Here is a 19,843-nt window from a genome sequence, read left to right on the forward strand (position 1 = left end):
TCTTTCTGTGGCTTCTTACTATTATTGAAGACCCAGCTCAAAGGGCTCTTCTTCAGGGAGGACTTCACTATGTGATTTGAAGCAAATTCTTTCCCCATAAAAATCCCTGTGTTAATAACTGTCTTAATTTCTTTATAGCACTAGTAATCTAAAAGTAACTATAGTGCTACTATCTAAAAGTAACTCTTTCATGTTTTGACTTGTTATGGTCTACCTGCCCCCTTAGAAGTCATCCCAAAAGGGCAAGTACCTTGTCTGTCTTGTCAACGTTGCATCCCCTTGAATGCAGTCGATGTGCAGGAATCATTTGCAGAATGAAAAAAGAAAATGAAAGCCCCTCTCAGGAGATGCCCAGGCCAGACTTCTCAAAGGCCTTCTGCCCCACCTCCAGGCTTACACTTCATGCCCAAGCATTAATTTCTGAGTGTAGAAAACTCATGAATTTTTCCTTCTGAAGATTCAGGCTTTATCCCCTTCAGGGTGTCAGCAGGGGTGGTTCTGTTCATACCAATGACTGCCATTTAAACCCTGAAAACTGCTAGAATGTTTGACAGTGAGAAGTTAGAAGACCAAAAGCCATGATCACCCCAAGCTACACATGTCATAAAGAGAGCCCTGGCTATGTTGGAACAAAAGGGCAACCACTGGTATCATTCTCTGAGAAGCAACAATAACAAAAAAGATTTACTTCTCTGTTCTTGTCTGTCCTAAGCCTATTACTATGCTTCTTGCCAGGGGCAAGGGGGCAGAGAGAAGAAGAAGGTCTGGTTTTTCAGGCCTTGGAAAAGTATCTGTAGAGCCAGCTTGGTTGAGTGGGCAGGGGGAGGAAGAACAGGGATTCCGGAGAATTAAAAAGGGGAAGAAACAGAGGATGCAAAGAGCAGGTTTCAGGAGGCTAAAGAGAGATAGAGGGAAGGAGAGGAGAAAGCAAAGAGTAGAAGAAAGATGGAGGAGGGAAAAGGGAAATGGGGTCAAAAAAAAGGAGAAGGAAAGAAGGGAGAACAAAACGTTACAAAAAATGAGAGCTAGAGAAGAAGATGGCAGGAGGCCAGAGACAGAAAATAAGGGAAGACAAGTACAGGCAGCTGGGGCTCCCGCATTGCCCTCCCCCACCAGCCCCACCCCTTTTCTTTAATTCCACTAAGAGCAAGTTTCCTCACTGAGTTATTGAAAAATTCTGTTTTTGTGCTCTCATTGTTCAATTCCCACCTATGAGTGAGAATATGCAGTGTTAGGAAGGGGAACATCACATACCGGGGCCTGTTGTGTGGTGGGGGGAGTGGGGAGGGATAGCATTAGGAGATATACCTAATGGGTTAATGGGTACAGCACACCAACATGGCACATGTATATATATGTAACTTACCTGCATGTTGTGCACATTTACCCTAGAATATAATGTATAATTTTTTTAAAAAAAGAAATAATAAAAATACAAACATGGGAAATTCTTAATCTACAAAAAAAAAAAAAAAAAGGAAAAGAAAAATTCTGTTTTTAATCTGGATCCCAGATTAATCTGTTTTTATCTGTCCTTCTTTTCTCTACCCTGCACACTCCAGTTCAATGCCCACAGTAAGCTGCAAGCCTATGCAATGCATTTACCACGTCAGACACTGTTTTAGTACCTTACCTACATTAACTCTTAATCCTCACCACAACTGTTGACCCCAGTACAATTTACTCCATTTTTTCAGATAGGAAAATTGAGACACAGAAAACTTAAATATCTTGCTCAAAGTTACACAACTGATAAAGTGATGAAGCTGGGATCCAATTCTATGCAGTCTAGCTTCAAAGTCTATCACCTCAAACATCTTCTCACTGATAAATATTTATTGAGTAGCTACTATATGACAGGCACCATAAAGTTTCTTCTGACCCCCCAGGCAAAAGAAATTGTTCCCTTCTCTAGGCTTTTAAGGCATTGTGTATACCTACCCCTGATCCCATTGCAGTAAATTATATATTTATGATCTCTATCTCCCAGGAGCCCATATACTTCTTAAGGACGCTGTCTATGACTTCTTCGTCAATGTATGTCTGCCACCTACTCTTGTGCCTCACACAGAGCAGGTATGCAGAAAATGTTTGTTGCATAGAAGACTGTGGTGGTTAAAAAAATTAATGTTATCTGCTGTGACTTTGGAGCTAGTGGCTTAGATTCTAGAATTGTGGGCTTTACTTGACCAATATGGAAAACGACAGAGCAGCCGTGAAGGCAGCCGAAAGAGAAGTGTAAGATTGCCTGCCTGTGTCCTGATTCATTTACCTCAAACATGTGCACCCCAAGGCAAGATTACAAGAAAAAAAAATGAAAAAGAAAACAAGGCTGAGGGATTGGCAAAGCCAGAGTAGGAGGCATTGCACCATCAACTTCTGTTTCCCAAGGAGCTGTGCACAGCCTAGGAGGGTTAGTCCTGTTACAGCATTTTTGGGTTCTGAGCCCATGGCTGGGGCTGCAGCCATCATTTGCTGGCATCTAATAGAGAACCTCGACGGCACAGCATGCACCACCTGTTCTCAGAAGATTCACCTGCATTCACAGAAGCAAAGAACCTAGAGATCAATCTGTCTAGTGGTTTTCAAAACCTTTTCTTGCTTTGAGCGCAGAATTCTTTCTTCTTACCCAATCTATAAACCAGATAAATGTCAGATAGTTCTAATTAAAACAAGGTTAGAGATCTATCCACCCCCATCCTCATGCCCACTGAATATGTTGAAAACCATTGCTATATCACGGTCATCTCATTTCAAAGATGACAAATCCAGCTCCCACAAACCTTAAATGACCTGTGCAAAGTCCCCCAGCCGCTTAGCAGCGTATCGGTGGGATTAGACAGACCCGAAGAAGGTTTTCCTTCATTATGACCTTCTGCTTCCTTTCTTTCTAATCTTCTAAAAATCACAATTAAAATAACGCTGTATATTTTCTAATTTGTACAATTTTCAGGGCATTCTCTGAATCTTGCAGCCAAAATGCCGCTACTTGTTAGGACCAGCCTCGTACTAGATTAGACAAACAGCAAGGCCTTGAGTTTTGTTCTATTCATTTATATAACACTTGACACGTCTGAGAACTCTTTTTCAGATGTGGCAGTACAATTTGTTGAGAGATTAATTTGTGTGGCAGGCAGAAGTTGCCAGAAGACAACACCTGTTCCTTTTTGTAGCCTTCATTTTTTTAAAACCTGGGCTTGTAGAATGCATTATGCTAGGTTTTCTCAGAGGGGATAAGGGATATTTGGGGAAATTTCCTGAGACTCGCAAGGAAATAGGGGTTTTGCCATGCAGCAGCCAAGTGGGGCTCATGCATTGTGACACCTCAATACTCTAGGAATACTCTGAAAAACAAAGAAGAGCCAGGCCCCAGGTTTATTGAGTAGCTACTATATGACAGGCCCCATAAAGTCTCTTCCGACTCCCCAGACAAAACTAATCATTCCCTTCTCTATGCTTTTAAGGCATTCTGTATATCTACCCCGATCCCATTGTAATAAATTATGTATTTATGATCTCTATTTCCCAGGAGCCCATCTACTTCTTAAGGACGCTGTCTGTGCCTCATTTACCAATGTTTGTCTGGCACCAAAGACCTGGCTCCCCAGCTGGTACGGTAGCAACAGAAATGCCTGGTTTCAAGGGATCATGCATGACTTTTAAATGAAGATCTTACATTGACTACTATGGACCAAAGGCAAAGAACCGTCTCTCCTCTCTTACTGTGTAAATCCTCTCTGGGGAAGAGAGGAAGCCCTATAATGACGTAGATTAAATCTCTTGCCAGCTTGGTAGGATAGGGGGTGTACAGCAGATAAAATGTGATTTAGAAACATAAATGCCACATGTCTTTTAAAGGCAAAAATAAAGAGATCCTTATCCCTAGAATATAATGTGAGGTAGTTAGGGAAGGTGTTACTGTTATGCTCATTATATAGTGAGAAAACTGGGTCTCAGCCTTGTTTCATGTCCCATGGCTAGTAGAATCAGTGCTCAGCTCTAGTTTATTAATTTCCAGTCTCCTCTTTCCTCCAAGTGTTACTCTTAATATTTGTGTGAGGGAAAAAAATAGGTATGTTGGATATAATGTAAGGAGAGGATATGCTACTCTTATTTTTTAAAAGGTGAAGGGATTCGGAGCATCTTTCTAATTATATCCCTACCCACCCTACCTTAGACCGGAAAGGATTTATGGCAACTCACAAAAATACTTATAGTTGGATTGGCTCTTAGCGTTCATTGCAGCCTTCTTCTAGTTTGGGTGCAGTGCTGCAGAGTGCTTGACAAGAAAGTATTTCCTGGACTCTCTTGAAGCTAGGATTCTTACTGTGAATTCAATTCCACCTGTCAGCAGTACTTATCCGAGGTGTAGCAGGAGGAAGTGAGGTGGAGGCAGTAATTTCCCTCCTGCTTCAGCTGCTGTTGCTGGGAAACACGGGCACTGGGAAGGGTGTTTTTCTGTATTACATTGCACAGCTCCTAGTTTTATGAGCATGAGAAAGCAGAGGCAGCAACCTGAGCAACAGTAGTTTTCTCACCTTTGGGATACAGCTATGAGGTGAGATTTTGAGATCAACGATTCCAGTGGTGGCCTCCCAATGTTCATATCCTGGCTGTGTCAGAGGCAGCAGCAGCCCTTGTGGTCAGTTTAGCAGTGTTTTTCCGGAAGATATTCTTGGAGAACCAGGCTAGAACCCACCATTGCAGCCCCTGATTAAGCACCTAATTCTACACTAAATCCCTCTCTGCTTGAGATAGAAAGGTCGCAGGTTTGATATCTGTATCTTGCATGATACATACAGTTACATAAAATAACATAAATCTTTAAAACAAATAAAGGAAAATGAAATGAGGGAGGAAACAAGGAGCCAAGCACAAGATTAATACAAAATGTGTATCATCAAATGGTCTCCATTTGCAAGGGGTAAATCACTCATTTGGCTCCAAGCTTTCTAGGAGTAACTACAAAGAGAAAAAAACATTATTTGATTCACAAAATCCAATAAGCCAAAACATTCTGTGTCATGAGATTTCTTTCATGAGTCTTAAAAGTGCTGTTAGTGAAAATAATACAATAAAAATTATCTGGGTCTAGTAACTCACTGACTGATTGAAAACAAAAACAAAAGCCAAAAAAAAAAAAAAATCACTCAGTAATACCTTAAACCTTTTATTTAAATTAATTCTATGAATATACATTCATTCTCCAATCTTTCAATGCCCTTTCTTTGATTAAAAGTCCTCTGATTTGAACTATGGTGCCATTTTTCTTACATACATCACATCCACAATACATCATCTATGATTTTGAATTTCAGTTTATTTAAATTGGAGTGTGAAGTTACATAATTTGTGAAGCATTTTGACTATATATTTCTTCTAGGCTTTTAAATAGCATTTTCCTCATTAAACATTTTTTTATTTGTATATATGCATGGAGTACAGGTACAATTTGCTACATTGATGTGTTGCATTGTAGTGAAGTTAGGACCTTCAGTGCATCCATTACTGGAGCAATGTGCATTGTATCCCCCAAAGCAACCTCCTACTATCCACCCCCTCAAACCCCAACCCCTCCAAGTCTTCATTGTCTGTTATTTCACACTCTGCTTCCATGTATACATATTATTTAGCTCCCACTTATAGGTGAGAACATGTGGTATTTGTCTTTCTGTGTCTGAGCTGTTTCACTTAAGATAATGGCCTCCAGTTCCATCCACGTTGCTGCAAAACATGTGATTTTATTTTTTTGTGGCGGAATAGTATTCAATTGTGTATATTTACCACGTTTTCTTTATCCAGTCTTCTATTGATGGACACTTAGATTGATTACTTATCTTTGCTATTGTGAATAGTGATGAGATAAACATATGAGTACAGGTATCTTTTGATGTAATCTCTTTTTCTTTTTCTTTCTTTGAAACAGTCTCATTCAGTGCAGGTTGAGGTACAGTAGCATGATCTCGGCTCACTGCAACCTCCGTTTCCTGGGCTCAAGTGATCCTCCCACCTCAGCCTCCCAAGTAGCTGGGACCACAGGTGAGAGCCACCATGTGGCTAATTTTTGAATTTTTTGTAGAGATAGGGGTCTCACCATGTTGTCCAGGCTGATCTTGAACTCCTGAACTCAAGCAGTTCACGTGCCTCAGCCTCCCAAAGTGCTGGGATTACAAGCATTCGCCACCAAGTCTGGCCTGATTTCCTTTTCTTTGATGAGATACCCAGTAGTGGGATTGCTGGATAGAATAAAAGTTCTATTTTTAGTTCTTTGAGAAATCTCCATACTGTTTTCCATAGAGGTTGTACTAATTTACATTCCCACCAATAGTGTATGAGTTCCCTTTTCTCTACATCCTCACTGACATCTGTTATTTTTTGTCATTTTTATAATAGTCATTCTGATTAGTATAAGATGATGTCTCACTGTGGTTTTAATTTGCATTTCTCTGATGACTGGTGATATTGAACATTTTTTCATATTCTTGTCCATTTATTTGTTTTCTTTTGAAAAATGCCTATTCATGTCCTTTGCCCATTTGTGAATGTGATTATTTGTTGTTGTTGTTGTTGTTTCTTTTAAATTCTGTATTTTAGAGAATTATATGATTTCCTTAAAGACTTTATGGCTAATAGATGGCAGAGGTGGAATGAAAACTCAACTCTTTTGGACTCCAAACAATAAACATTAATCATAATAATGTTCTTCTTTAACAATTTCTTTAATCTGTGGTGAAAGCTGATGGATTAAACCCAAAGCATAATTTGGCAAAAGCATTTCTGGGGTTATGGTACAATATAACCCAACCCATACACACAGCTTTCTTACGTTCATGAATAGAACTTGAATTTCAAAAGAGAGGGCAGATGAACTGATTATTCTTTAGACAATTGTGCATAAGTATTGTTTCTATCAACCACTCTTTTGATGGATTTTGAATGCCAGGGAGTTGGTGCTTATACTGCCTGACAAGTACCTGGAGTGCAGCTATTTTCATTGCGGTTAAGAGCAGGCTAATGCTTTACCAATCAGCCCAAACTGGAGTAAGGATTGATTGACATTCTTGGGAGGAGGGGGTTTGCATTCATTGGAGAGCAGTTCAAAAGGAAAGTGATAACCTATTGTTATCTGAAGGGGGAATGTCTAATGCAACCCTGGTGTGGTTTGGCTCTATTTTAATCATAGGCAGACAATCTATAGAAGTATGTGTGTGATGGGAAAATAACTCCTTTTCTTCCCATTTCCTTTAGACATCTACAAAAAGCTAATAATCTTACTTCTAAAATACATTCAATAAAAATCAGTCCAGGCACACTAATATTCCTTCTACTTTCTCAGTTCATTCTTACTTACCAAAGCATATTGTATTTTGAGATTTAATTAACATTTAATGAGCACATGTGCCTCAACTGGCACTACACTAGGCCCTCTCATATAAATTATCTTTACTTACTAAACTGACCAAAATAGAATATCACATACTTCCCCCTGACTCAGCTTTTAGTCCAAACAAACAAATGTATGCCATCTTCTACATTTGGTAGAAGTGGACCAAAAATGATAAGATCTTAGACTGCCAATAGCCAATGTGACAAGTTCTTACCTGAAAATATCAGGTTTGTGGTAGAGCCATACTGTGGAAAATTGTAAATTTAATCTATATGTGATGATATGGAGTGACAATCATAATACATTGTAAGTTAAAATGCTAGTTGCAGAATATATACATGCAATGCATATATATATGCAATGCAATGTTAGTTGCATATATATGTGTATATATATAACATATATATATAATGTTGACATAAAAGGAAAGGAAGAAACTGAGGCAAAATTAATATAAGCAGAGAATTTATTTGGGCCAAGGTTGAGGACTGCAACTCGGAAGCATAGATTCAAGTTGCCATGAATGTATACTTCAATTAGTGGAAGTTACAAATGGATTTTTAAAGGAAAAAGAAAAAAAGAGGGACAGGGAGTGGGCTGATAGGACACTCATTGTTTGTCAGGAATTCTCATTGGTTTACAGAAATAACATTGATTAGTGATTGGCTATATATTGTTAAACTATAGAGTGTGGGTTATAGTGTTTGATGTGGCATTATTAGATTAATTTATAGGCAATAGCAAGCAGGTTCAATGGATGAATGCATAGCTCACAAAGCAGGGAAGTAGGATGTGATTGTTTCTCATTTTAATGACTTTTTAGGCCTAAAAGTTAGAAAGGACTCACATTCCTCAGATAAAAATTCTTTGCCTTCCTTAATAGAATAATCCCGTTTCTTTAAATAATAGATATAAATATATGCACAAGAACAGAAAGATATTATATCAAAGTTAACATTGATTACCTAAAGGAAAATAAGAGCTCAGCAGATCTTTTGAATATAATAGCATTTTACATAAAAGTTAAAAAGAAATTTAAAAACAAGAGCCTTAGTGCTGGAGAAATCTCGGAAACTTGTAGACAGGGAAGGTGTGCTTCCTTCCATATCTTCCTGTTTGAGTCAATAGAAGAGGCTGAGTTTAAGAGACTGGGGAATTCCCCCAAGGTGCCCCAGGGACTGGAGGTCTTTCAGTAAGAGGAGACCTCAGCCACAGTCAACCACATCACTACAAGGTGGGATTTTAAGCTGCTGAACTGCAGGGAACTTCCAGTGGTTTCCCAAATGTGGCTGTGAGAGACTAGAGTCTGCAGGGTAGCTGTGGAGGAAGAGCTGGGCGGGCAAGTGGACTTCAGGGACCCCTATCGCTATTGTCTACTTTGCTTATTGGGACTTAATTTGGGGTTCAGCAGTAACAACAGTGGAAATTTTCTGCTTCCATTGAGAGGGAATTTGGAGTTAAACAAAATTTACTTAAACTCCTTGAGTCTTAGTTTCCACATCTTTGCAATACAGATAACTCCCTATCTCCTAGGGCTGTTGTGAGGATAGGATGAAATAATGCAAGTTAAGTGTTTAATGCTTAATAAATGGTTGCTTAAGAAAGGAGGTCAGGTAAGTGGTAAATAGTAGCACAACTAAGGCAAGAGGATGGGCTTGGGACTTCTTACAACCTGGGTCCCCAACAGGGACCGGTACTGGTCCATGACCTGTTAGAAACCAGGCTTCATTGCAAGGGCAAGGGAGCATTACTGTCTGAGCTCAGCTTCCTGTCAGATCAGCAGCAACTTTAGATTCTCATAGGAGCATGAACCCTATTGTTAATCAGTACATGCGAGGGATCTAGGTTGCCCAATTCTTATGAGAATCTAATGCCTGATGATCTGAGGTGGAACAGTTTCATCCCGAAACCATTCCCCTCACCCCGTCCATGAAAATATTGTCTTCCACAAAATTGGTCCCTGGTGCTAAAAAGGTTAGGGACTGCTGCCTTGTACTGTACCATTGTCTTCTACTTTCCCTATCATCTTTAGATATCATGCGTTTCAGAGACAGTTCAATTGTCACGAACATGTGCTCTGGGTGCCTATTTATCCTTGGAGCTTCCTAATTGTCTGCCTGAAAAAGCCATCTCATTTTGCAAGGTCAGGAATCTGAATCCTTGTCAGCCTAGGAGAAAAGAAAGGCATTCAAGTCCCATGAAACTCATGTGTAGGAGGCATCTGTGTGGAGAAGACCCCCTCTTGCATCCTAGGCCAGGGAAAAATATGAGGTCTGTATGGAACCCAACTGACCTAGGTAGTCTGTCTTGATTGGAATGGGAAAACAAGTACATAGAGAGGCAGTTTGACATAGTGGTTCAGAACCCAAACTCTGAAGCCAGGCTCCTTGGATTCCAGTCCTGCCTTGGCCACTTACTAGCTTTGTAACATTTGGCAGGCTGTTTGACCTCTCTGTGCCTTATTTTCCTCATCTGTAAAATAATAACTATTACATATGGTTTTTGAGAGGATTAGACTAATGAATGTATGTAAAGCACTGAGAACATACGAGCTATATATGGGTGCTATGTAAGAGTTAGCACACAAAATACAATTCCCCATGTCTGTGTCCAAGCAGACAGCACTTAACCACAGCATTCTTTCTCACTGAACCTTTTGGAAGCCTCTGTATCCTTCTCAACAAAGTCACTTCATGTCTTTGCTAATGAACCAAATCACTCAATAAAAACTATTATCACATCATGCTATCATGCCAGCTGGACTATCTGAATGCAGCAGTAGAGAAATTCAGTTCACACATACCTGCTTTCTATACCAAACATTCCATAGGAGTAAAATGCACCCTGATTAGAAGCAAATTATGCCATATAAGAGGGTTTGGCACTCAGGCCACCCAGGTGGCCTGTTGTGTGGACACAAGTGTTTTCAGTTTCCCTAGGATGCCTATTCATATCCTGAGACAAGCAGCCATGAAGAAAGTCCTTTCGCCTGTCCTCATTCTTCATTTGCTATAGAACAAGAGTGGCTGCTAAGCCACAGACCACAAAGAAAAAGGTCAGTATCATAAAATACACCACAGTCCTGCTGATGTGCTCAAAAAGGCACGCACACTTCAAAGTCAGCCACGGATGGAGACACACAGCTGAGTCACTTGAGAACATTTATTTCAACTAGGAGCGTTTACCCTGAGGACGTAGCCCTTGTGAAGTTAAACCCTTCATAGAAGAACCCACATCATAGAAGCTGCATTCAACCAATGAACATGGAATCAACAGTGGAGGAGACATATGGGTAACAGCTTGTTAATTTATAATCAACAATAACAACTGTCGGATCGAGAGAGAGGCGGTATTTTCACCCACACTCTCATTGATCTGAAATTCTTGATTGGCTCTATCTAGTGCTCCTCTCCACACTTCAGACTCCACACCCCTCTGTAAATCCAGCATTTTGTTTTTCTCACTAGGCTCAAATGAAAAAGATTATTCTTTGAAACAGAGGGATAAATGTCCCTGAAGGACATGGGGAAGTTCACATGGCACACCAGGAAGTGGGCAGATCACAAACCTGTGACATCAACAGATAATTCTGGAGCCTATATTAGCATTTACTTCAACTACATTCTCACCAACATTTTAGAGGAGTTAGTAGTAAGTAGCAAAGTGGCTGATTTGATTTCCTTGCCTTCTCTTGTATTTTTATTTATCTTACTTTTATTTTTTATAGAGATGCGGTCTCATTGTGTTGCCCAGGCTTGTCTCATACTCCTGGGCTGAAGCAATCCTTCCCCTTGGCCTCCCAAAGTGTTGCGATTATAGGTGTGAACCACCATGCTCAGCCTTCTCTTGTATTTTTAAAAGTGAAATGAAATGGCTAAAAGATCATCCAACACTGAGAAAAAGACAAGAAAGGACTTGCTCATCTTGGTGAAGTTGCTGCTTAAAATCCTATGACTCGGGTCAAATTAGAACTTACCTCTCAATTCCATTGCCCATAACCGTGAAGTTTAGGGCAAGATAGCAAGTCTCTCAGAGGCCAAGTTTTCTCACCTTTAAATGGAGACAAATAATACCTACCTTCCAGGATTGTTGTGAGGCTCAAATAAAGTAATGCGTATAACACACCCAATAAAGATCCAGGGACATAATAGGCATTATAAAAATGGTAGCTCTCATTATCATCAGTATTATCACCACTGATAATTCTCCAACCAAGGCAACCTGTTGATTATCACTGTTATTTATATAACTAAAACATCTAGAAGGAGCTCAGAGATAATAAATGACTCAATGAGTGAGTAATATAAGAGAAAGTCAAATATGTGGTATCATCTCACAGGGCAAAAGTAACTGAAAATTAATCCATTAAAATTATTTGAATACCTTTTAACTGCAAACAGGCATAAGGGACATTTTGGGGATAACAGCAATGTTCTAAAGCTGGATTGTGGGAATAGTTGCACGATTCTGTAATTTAATAAAATCATTGAATTTTATACTTACAATGGCCAGTGGAGTCTATGGTATGTTCATTATACCTCAGTAAAGGTACTAAAATGGTTCTCCATGGACAGGAGCTGAAGGGGAATTCGGATAACAGAAAGAACAGTTATTACCTTGCGTGTAGCATAGAAAGACAAAAAGAAGGAAAATACGAAAGCCAGATTAAGAGACATGGAGGATACAGTGAGACTTTAAGATGCATTGAATTGGAGTACCAGAAGGAGGAGAGAAACAAGATGGAGAAGAAAGATTTTTTAAAGATTGAACAATTTTAAAAGGACTGAGATTTTTCCAGTATTGATTAAAGACACCAATCTATAGATTCAAGAAGTCCAAATAATTTCAAATAAGATAAGTAAAGAGAAATTCAAGCTTAGACATATCATAGTGAAACTGTAAAGACCAAAGACAAAGAGAAAATGATAGAGGCAATAATGAAAGCAAAAAAATTATATCTTCAGGAGAATGACAATCTGAACAGACTTCTCAATAGCAAAAAATGGAAACTCGAAGAGGGTGGAAACGAATGTGCTGAAAAATATAACTGCCATCCTTGAGTTCTATATCTAGTGCAAATACTTTTTTAAGAATGAAGGTGAAATGACAATTTAGACATCAAAAAGTAAAGGGTTTGCCCCTTGCAGATCTTCAATAAAACAGAGTTCCTCTTCCATATTTTAGTGTCTTTGAAACTGCATTTCTTCCATGTGCTGGACTTAGAATATCCAATAATTAATTAAGTGCAGTCTTTAATTTCAAGAGTCTCACAATCTAGACAAGGTTATCAGATTTAGTAAACAAAATACTGATCATCAATTTCACTTTGAACTTCAAGTGCACAATAATTTTTTAGGATCCATATGTTCCAAATACTTAAGGGTACATACTCATATTAAATGTTGAAATTCAAATTTAACTGGATGTCCTCTATTTTATCTGGCATTTCTAGTCTATACAAAGGGAGAGATGTCAGAGCCAGAGACAGAGTTGGAAATTGTAGGTTGGTAGATGATAGCCACATCTCAGGGATTAGATGAGATTGACCAGAGATTGGAGAACGTATCAGCTGAAATAAGAAAGGACCAAACGCTGGAACTGCCACTTTTAAAGGGGTGCTGGAGGAAGACAAAGAGGAGGAGCAGCGAATGCAGGCAAGAAGGCAAGTTACAAGGAGCAGTCTTTCAATGCATAAAGCTTCATTTATTTGACAATTGAGTGGTTGCTACAGACCAGACTCTGTTCTAAACACTGCTCTAGGTAATGCAATGATTGAAGAGAGGGCTCTGAAATTGGAACTTTGGAGATCATTCAAGAGTCATTTCAGTACTCTAGGGAGGACCAGGTCACCTGCAATCAAGAGGGTTTTGAGATTTTTTTGTTCTGGGTTGAATTGTGTCTCTTCCAAATTCCTATGTTGAAGTCATATCCATAACTCCTAGTACTTGAGAATATGGCCTTACTGGAAATAAGGTCTTGGGAGATGTAATTAGTTAAGATGAGGTTGTACTGGAATAGGTTGAATCCCTAATCCAATATGACTAGTGTCTTCACCAAAAGGGGGAACTTGGACACAGACACACACACAGGGAGAGCACCATGTGAAGTTGAAGTTGAAGACAGAGATGTACAAAGAATGCCAAAGACTGCCAACAAACCACCAGAAGCTGGGAGAGGCATGGGGCAGATTCTCACAGTGCTCAGAAAGAACTGATCCTGCCAACATCCTGATCTCAGACTTCTAGCCTCCAGGACTGTGGGACAATCAATTTCCATATGGAAGCCAGCCAGTTTCAACTGCTTTATTATGGCAGCCCTAGCAAACCAATACACTTTTCTTCATAAAGGTTCACTCAAAGGCTGCCCAGCTGGTACTTCCTGAAGCCTTGCTCATCCTGAGACCTCTCCCGTGGGGCGTTTTCTCATGCAGACGCCAGTGCTGCTGACCTTCTCCAAGACCAAGTGTGGGGTGACACGGTCTTCCTGTCTTCAGCTTCTGCACCTCAAGCCCAGAAACTGCTTGTCAGCTTCAGCTCCTCTCCCTACTTCTGAATAAGGAAGAGCGCTCCTGCCACTTTCCCTTCCTCTCCACCCTTCCCCATCTACCAACGCCTTCCTTTTCTTCTCTTCTCCTTGTTCCCACAAAGCCTCTGTATAGGCCTCAGTAAGGCCGTCCAAAGGAATGTTTCTAGTTCCCCTTTCCCTTCTCCCCAAAGTGCCACCCCCTCATGTGAAATTAAGCTAACTTCACTACCTTCTGTCTTCTTCTATTTTCCCTCTTTCTTGGGCCCATTTCCTCCCAAATGGCTCTCTCTCACTCCAAACACTGATGGGATGTTTAATTATTTGTTCAAAAAGAACTACTTTTGAAGTACTGTGCTAGCAGCTTTGGGGAGTCTGAGATGAAGAATATCTGTCCCTCAGGAAGATGGAAACTTGGTCATCATTTAAAGGGGACAGGTAAGTCTCTCACAGGCTAACACCAATTGATTCATATCAACTTGTTGGAGAAGATTGTGACTTCTAAGGCACCTGGGCTCAGTTGGAGGGTGTGATTGCAGATGAGTGATGTCTCATGGCCAGGGTGGTTGGAGACACCAGCGTGGGAAGACCAGGTATTTGCCATCACTGAGGTACAGATCTAGATTCTAAGTCTGGCTTCATGTACTGCTCAGTGAACTTGGGCAAAACATAACTCTTGCAACCTCTAGGGCAATTTAACTCCTGAGTGTCTGGACAATTCAATATTTAAACAAGTAAATGCAATAACCCTGGCACATAGGGGAATTTTATGTTAACTGATTTTAAGTCTGGATATAGTGGGGGTGGGGACAAGACAAGAGCCAAAATAATCGGAAAATCAATTGTAAGAGCCATAAAAAGTGAAGAGTGCTGTGGGAGTTCAGCGACAACTTCCCATTGAGATGATTTTGCTGGTCTGTCTTGCTGGAGAGAAGGGACAGTATGCAGTCTGAGAATGGAAGCAGAGAAGAGCATGGGGCATACTCATGGGCCTTCGATAATGGGAGAGAAGTAGGAAGGCTGGAGCAAGAATAGAGAATTTTGAATTCCTGGCCAAACACTGGGATTAAAACAAAACAAAACAAAACAAAACAAACAAACAAACAAAAAACCCACAACAACCCAGAAATCTTTATAGCAATGTGAAGTTTTGCAGCACACTTGTACAATACTGTTTGCACCTAAGAGAAAGAAAATCAGAAGCAAGTTTTTGACTGTATAATTTTATATGAGTTGTGTCAGTACAGAAGCACCGCCCTCCCTGCTTAATAAGGTGAATTGGCCATGGCAAAACTTATTAGGCATATGAACAAGCTGGTCTCGACAGCTTCACATTAATACATCAAGGTAGACACTACTCCCACGAACTGAGATTTCAAGAGCTAATCTGCCTAATGTCACACAACAGTAAGTGGTAGAGACAGGGGTGGCACTGAGATTTGAACCAAGTTTGAGCCTGGGCACCAAGACCTGGTATTACTTTCCTTTGAAAAGCTAGGCTGGTGAGGAAAATTAGCTAGACTCCTAACACAGGGGCCTGTCAACTGCTTCTAACGCAAATTTCTCACACATGACAAAGGCTAAATGACAGCAAAAACATTTGGAAAGAAAAGACTTCTTTGTTTTGTGGTCAATTAGCATTCATTCCTGTCTGTAATAAAATAATGGGAATCGCCTGACTGAAATGTGGGTGTTTTTCACTGATTATTGACGCATTCCTTGCCACACAATTCCCTCTTGATTTTAAAAGGGTTCTTTTTCATTACAGATCACTTTTCACCCCTTCCCTTTCCTTTCAGGAGACATTTCTGCAGGTGTAGATGTCACATCAATAAAGGCAGTCATGACTGAGAGTGTGTGGGTGCCTAATTCATTCTTAATAGGATTATGTGATTCAGGGTGCTTCCTTTGTTTTAAGCTGAAGAACTCTCAGCCTCTGTTTGGGTTCCAGTGGTCTGGACAGTACCACTTGGGCATGCAGAATGTTTCACCCGCATGACGGCACCCAGTTCATACATACTAAGCACCTCCCTCCAAGTAGAAGTGGAACCTAACTCTGTTCCAGAAGCAAGAAAGAATAAGGACTTCAGGTGGAGCATGAATATCTCATTTTGAAATAACCTGTCTTCAAAACCCGAGCCAACAAGAATACAAGCCACTTTCTTGGGATTCCTCATGTTAACTTGGTCTGTTATTTTACTGTTCATGTTTTTAGACAGTCTCTTCTGGGAGGAAACATGCCAGTCATATTAAATTAAGCCACATGAAATTGCTATTATTTGACCATTATTTTGCTGCCAAAATTGGCAGCAAATTCACATGAATACCAAAAATTCACATGAATCAATCTAATAATAATCATAGCTATGTGTAAAATTTTTAGAATGTTCACTGTATCTATTTTTCAATTTAAATAGAGACCTCAGGTTGTAAGACTAAAATGAGAAAATATCACACGTATGAAAATTCTTGATATCTGTTCAATCTCTAAGTATGTAAATCCTAGTATGATCTGATAGTCTCGCACATATTTTATGAAAACTGAGTACAAAACGTTGTCAGGATGAATGCACTTTAATGCTTTAAAGTTTAATCTCACGAATCTCAACAATCAAATGATTCCACTTGATTTATATATGTACATTTTATTAGAATTCTTCAGAACTGTCAACAATTGGACAACATACAGGAATAAAACACGTGGAACACCAACATCCTTTAAACTTACGCCGCTTATGTATTTACACATAAAGTTACTGTATATATAAAAAATATTTTCAAGGACTCATGGGCTTCGGAATATTCAAAAGACATTATTGCTACATTTCAATATTTACAAAAAAAGCCACAAAATAATTTCAAACGTTAAGCCACTGCAAAGAAACATCTGATGTAAGAAAAAATTATAAAAATATAAACTTTCAAGAATATTCAAGACAAAACTCTCAATGAAGTGCCCCTGAAGTACCTAGACATCTATAACTAACAACCACTTTTCTTACTATAATTGAAGTCAATAGAAACACAAAGGAATTTTTCAGACAAAGTATGGCAAACAACAATCTCTTGGGTGACAACGCAACCCCAAAATCTGTTAACTTTGGAAAGGTGCGAGAGCATAGAACTCCAGTGCAAATGATTACTTCCAGATAACGGCCACAGTTCTCTAAATGTAGTCTAAGAAACATAGAAGGGGGAAACCATAAAGGCAGCATACCTGAATCTTTCAAGACAACACACAAATTCTGCCATGTACACATTTGCCTTTTATATTGGGCAGTGAGGAAGGAGTTTTTTGTTTTGTTTTTTTAAAGAGGTAAACTACAGTAATAATGTCCAGGCTGCAGTCTAAAGGGTAAAATTTAAATGTTTCAGTGAGACAGTAGCATTATGGAAGGTCTAAGGAACAGGTACAGTAAGATGAGTCTAAATAACAGAGTGCCTTAAGTGCAGGTGGACTGCAAATACATAGGGACTGATGCCTTCCACTTCCTCTGCACCACTATGGAAGCTTCTGGTAAGCTACTCTAGATAGCTATGTGAAAAGAAACAAGAGCAGTACTAATAACAAAAGCCAAGTTACTTTTTGGGTACTAAAAGACCCTCTTGGACTCAGGGCAAAAATACCCCTCCAAATATTTGTCTACACGCATACAAACGTACACACACATATACAGATACTGGCCCGGCGTCCAGGACATGCCTGTGAAGGAGGCTGAACCTAAACTTTATTTCCTGCTACATAAGAATTGAAACTAAGACGGCAGTGTTTTCTCACTCCTGTGGGAGCCATGCAGTGAATCAGTAACTTTGTCAAACAGCATCAAATCCATTGAGTACAATGCCATTCTGAAGCTGATAGACTTGTTCCGTGCAATCTATAGAATAAGTTCATCAGCTGAAAGAGGAGATTTTTAGACTGTGCTTTGTGGTTATGCTGTTTCCTTAAAAAATGGTATAAACTGTTTCCTTCAAACTTATATGGCTCTTAACCTACTTCTATACACAAGTGGACATAATGCCAGGGTTGTATACAGAAACGAAACCTTACGGTGTTTTCCCCTCAAATGTATGAACACGGACAATTTATAGATGCGTATATACAAGTTCTGTCTAGGGAGGCCTTCTCTCCAATTCAACGCTCTAATAGCAAACTCTATTTAAAAACCAGGTCAGTAGTATAAAAGCTCATGCAGTGGTCCACAGAAGAGCATCTTTTGTTCACACTTGGGGATCATTTTTTTTCATGGCCTATGTCTCATTCCCAGCATGAAATACTAGATTTCTTAAGCCCAGGTGTTCATACTCTGTCCTTTATTCTAATGATGTTCTGTTTTCCACATAAAGGACTTAGATTTTCAGCTTCTAATCTTGTTGCATCATCATACTACTATGGATGGTTCTGAAGGCCAAATGTGATTACTACCATTTATTCAGGTAAACTATCAACCATATTTTTGGGCAGAATTGGAGGAGACTTGGAAAGGAATCTGGCCCCCAGCCCATACCTCCCTCTCTTTTTCCAAATCAGAATATTTTCTGTTCATGGTAGGAGCTACTTTGCTATTGGGAATATATACAGTTCGAACCTTTGCAATAAGATGGTGGCTGATGATAAAAATCATCAACCACTAAAGTGTGCTCAGAAAGACAGGATTGCAGTGGGGTGCCCACTATCCTGGAGTTGGATGCAAGTCAAAAGAAAACAAAATAACCATCATGGAAGCCGAAAGAAGAGGAGATCATTCCTGGAGGGGTGACCCAAACACTCATTCTGCTCAGACGTCGTCGTGCACAAGCAGAGGTTGGGAGGAGGAAGCGGTGCTGCCGACAGAATTGATCCGCACTGAATGGTCCACCACAGGCTTCTGTCGGTTGGGGCTGCAGTTTGCTAAGTTGGAGTAAATCTGGGGAAAACAAGCGCATAGTCAATACACCAGGTCCCTACAATGAACACAGCAACAAAAGGCATACTTACAGTGTAAAGATCACCACTAACTGATGGAAACTCTTGAGAAGTGGTTTACAAGAACTTTATGGCCAAAACCCAAGTCATACTGACAAAACAAATATAAGCTTTGTTTTCTCCTTCATTTTTCCAAAGGAAATGACTTCATACAAGAAGTAGGGACAAAACATGCACAAGCTTAGCTCTTCTAATGGGGCACACCAGGGAGCAAGCACTATCGAACTTATCTAAAAAAGCTTGTAAATCTCTACAGCCAACTACAACCCAACAACCAATGTAATTTGCTGAGAAACCCATGGCCCTTCCAGGGGTCTCCTGTCAAGAATCAAAGTAACTGGGTAGAAAATGCTGTTTAAGTTGAAACACGCTTTGACACCCAGAAGAACAAGCTTTAACCCAAAAATTATCAGTGGTGTGCTATTAGGAAAGAAAAGATAGCTCCAAGCACACAGCCCAGTAAAGAAAGCAGCTTAAAAAAAATCAGAGTCAAAGTATCACTAATTCTTCCTTAAAAGCAAGAGAGGAAATAAGGGATTTGAGTTTTCATTCCCCCCCACTTCCCAAATCACTGGGAGGGATCTCCCAACTTCAAACAGCTCTTCATTCTACATGGCTTGTGGGCATGACAGCTATCTGCCATTTTCTGGCTATGCTTGTTTGATCAGAAAGCTTATTTCACTGCAGTAACAAGCTGTCTTTTCTATGCGTTTATTCTATTCACATCACCCCAACCCTCCAAAGGATGAATGGCCCTGACATGTGAGAGGGAGAAAATACTGACCCCATGACCAGCATTTGAGATAGGGAAGGAAACATGGTAAATCCTTACGGAAACTTCTACTTCCACTGAGTACAAAACTCTACACCCTTCCCCCTCAATCTCACATCCTTCTTTGGCTCAGAACAGGAGGGCTGGGCACAAAGAACTGGTTTCCATTGCTTTACTTCCCCTACCTGAAGCCCAA

At 39.9% G+C, this 19,843-nt stretch overlaps 1 protein-coding gene across 1 annotated transcript in view; it reads right to left on the bottom strand.

Annotated features, from left to right (window-relative positions):
• Positions 1 to 16,534: 16,534 nt before the first annotated feature.
• The window catches only part of KIT (KIT proto-oncogene, receptor tyrosine kinase), an 82,873-nt gene continuing 79,564 nt past the window's right edge, over positions 16,535 to 19,843 (bottom strand). Inside the window, exon 21 of the mRNA XM_023183161.1 lies at positions 16,535 to 18,816. Within this exon, the coding sequence (XP_023038929.1) occupies positions 18,688 to 18,816 (129 nt within the window). The 3' untranslated portion in view covers positions 16,535 to 18,687. The remainder of the gene's footprint in view (positions 18,817 to 19,843) is intronic.

This window comes from Piliocolobus tephrosceles, chromosome 3 (assembly GCF_002776525.5).
Source record: "Piliocolobus tephrosceles isolate RC106 chromosome 3, ASM277652v3, whole genome shotgun sequence".
In the NCBI taxonomy this organism is placed as follows: Eukaryota; Metazoa; Chordata; class Mammalia; order Primates; family Cercopithecidae; genus Piliocolobus; species Piliocolobus tephrosceles.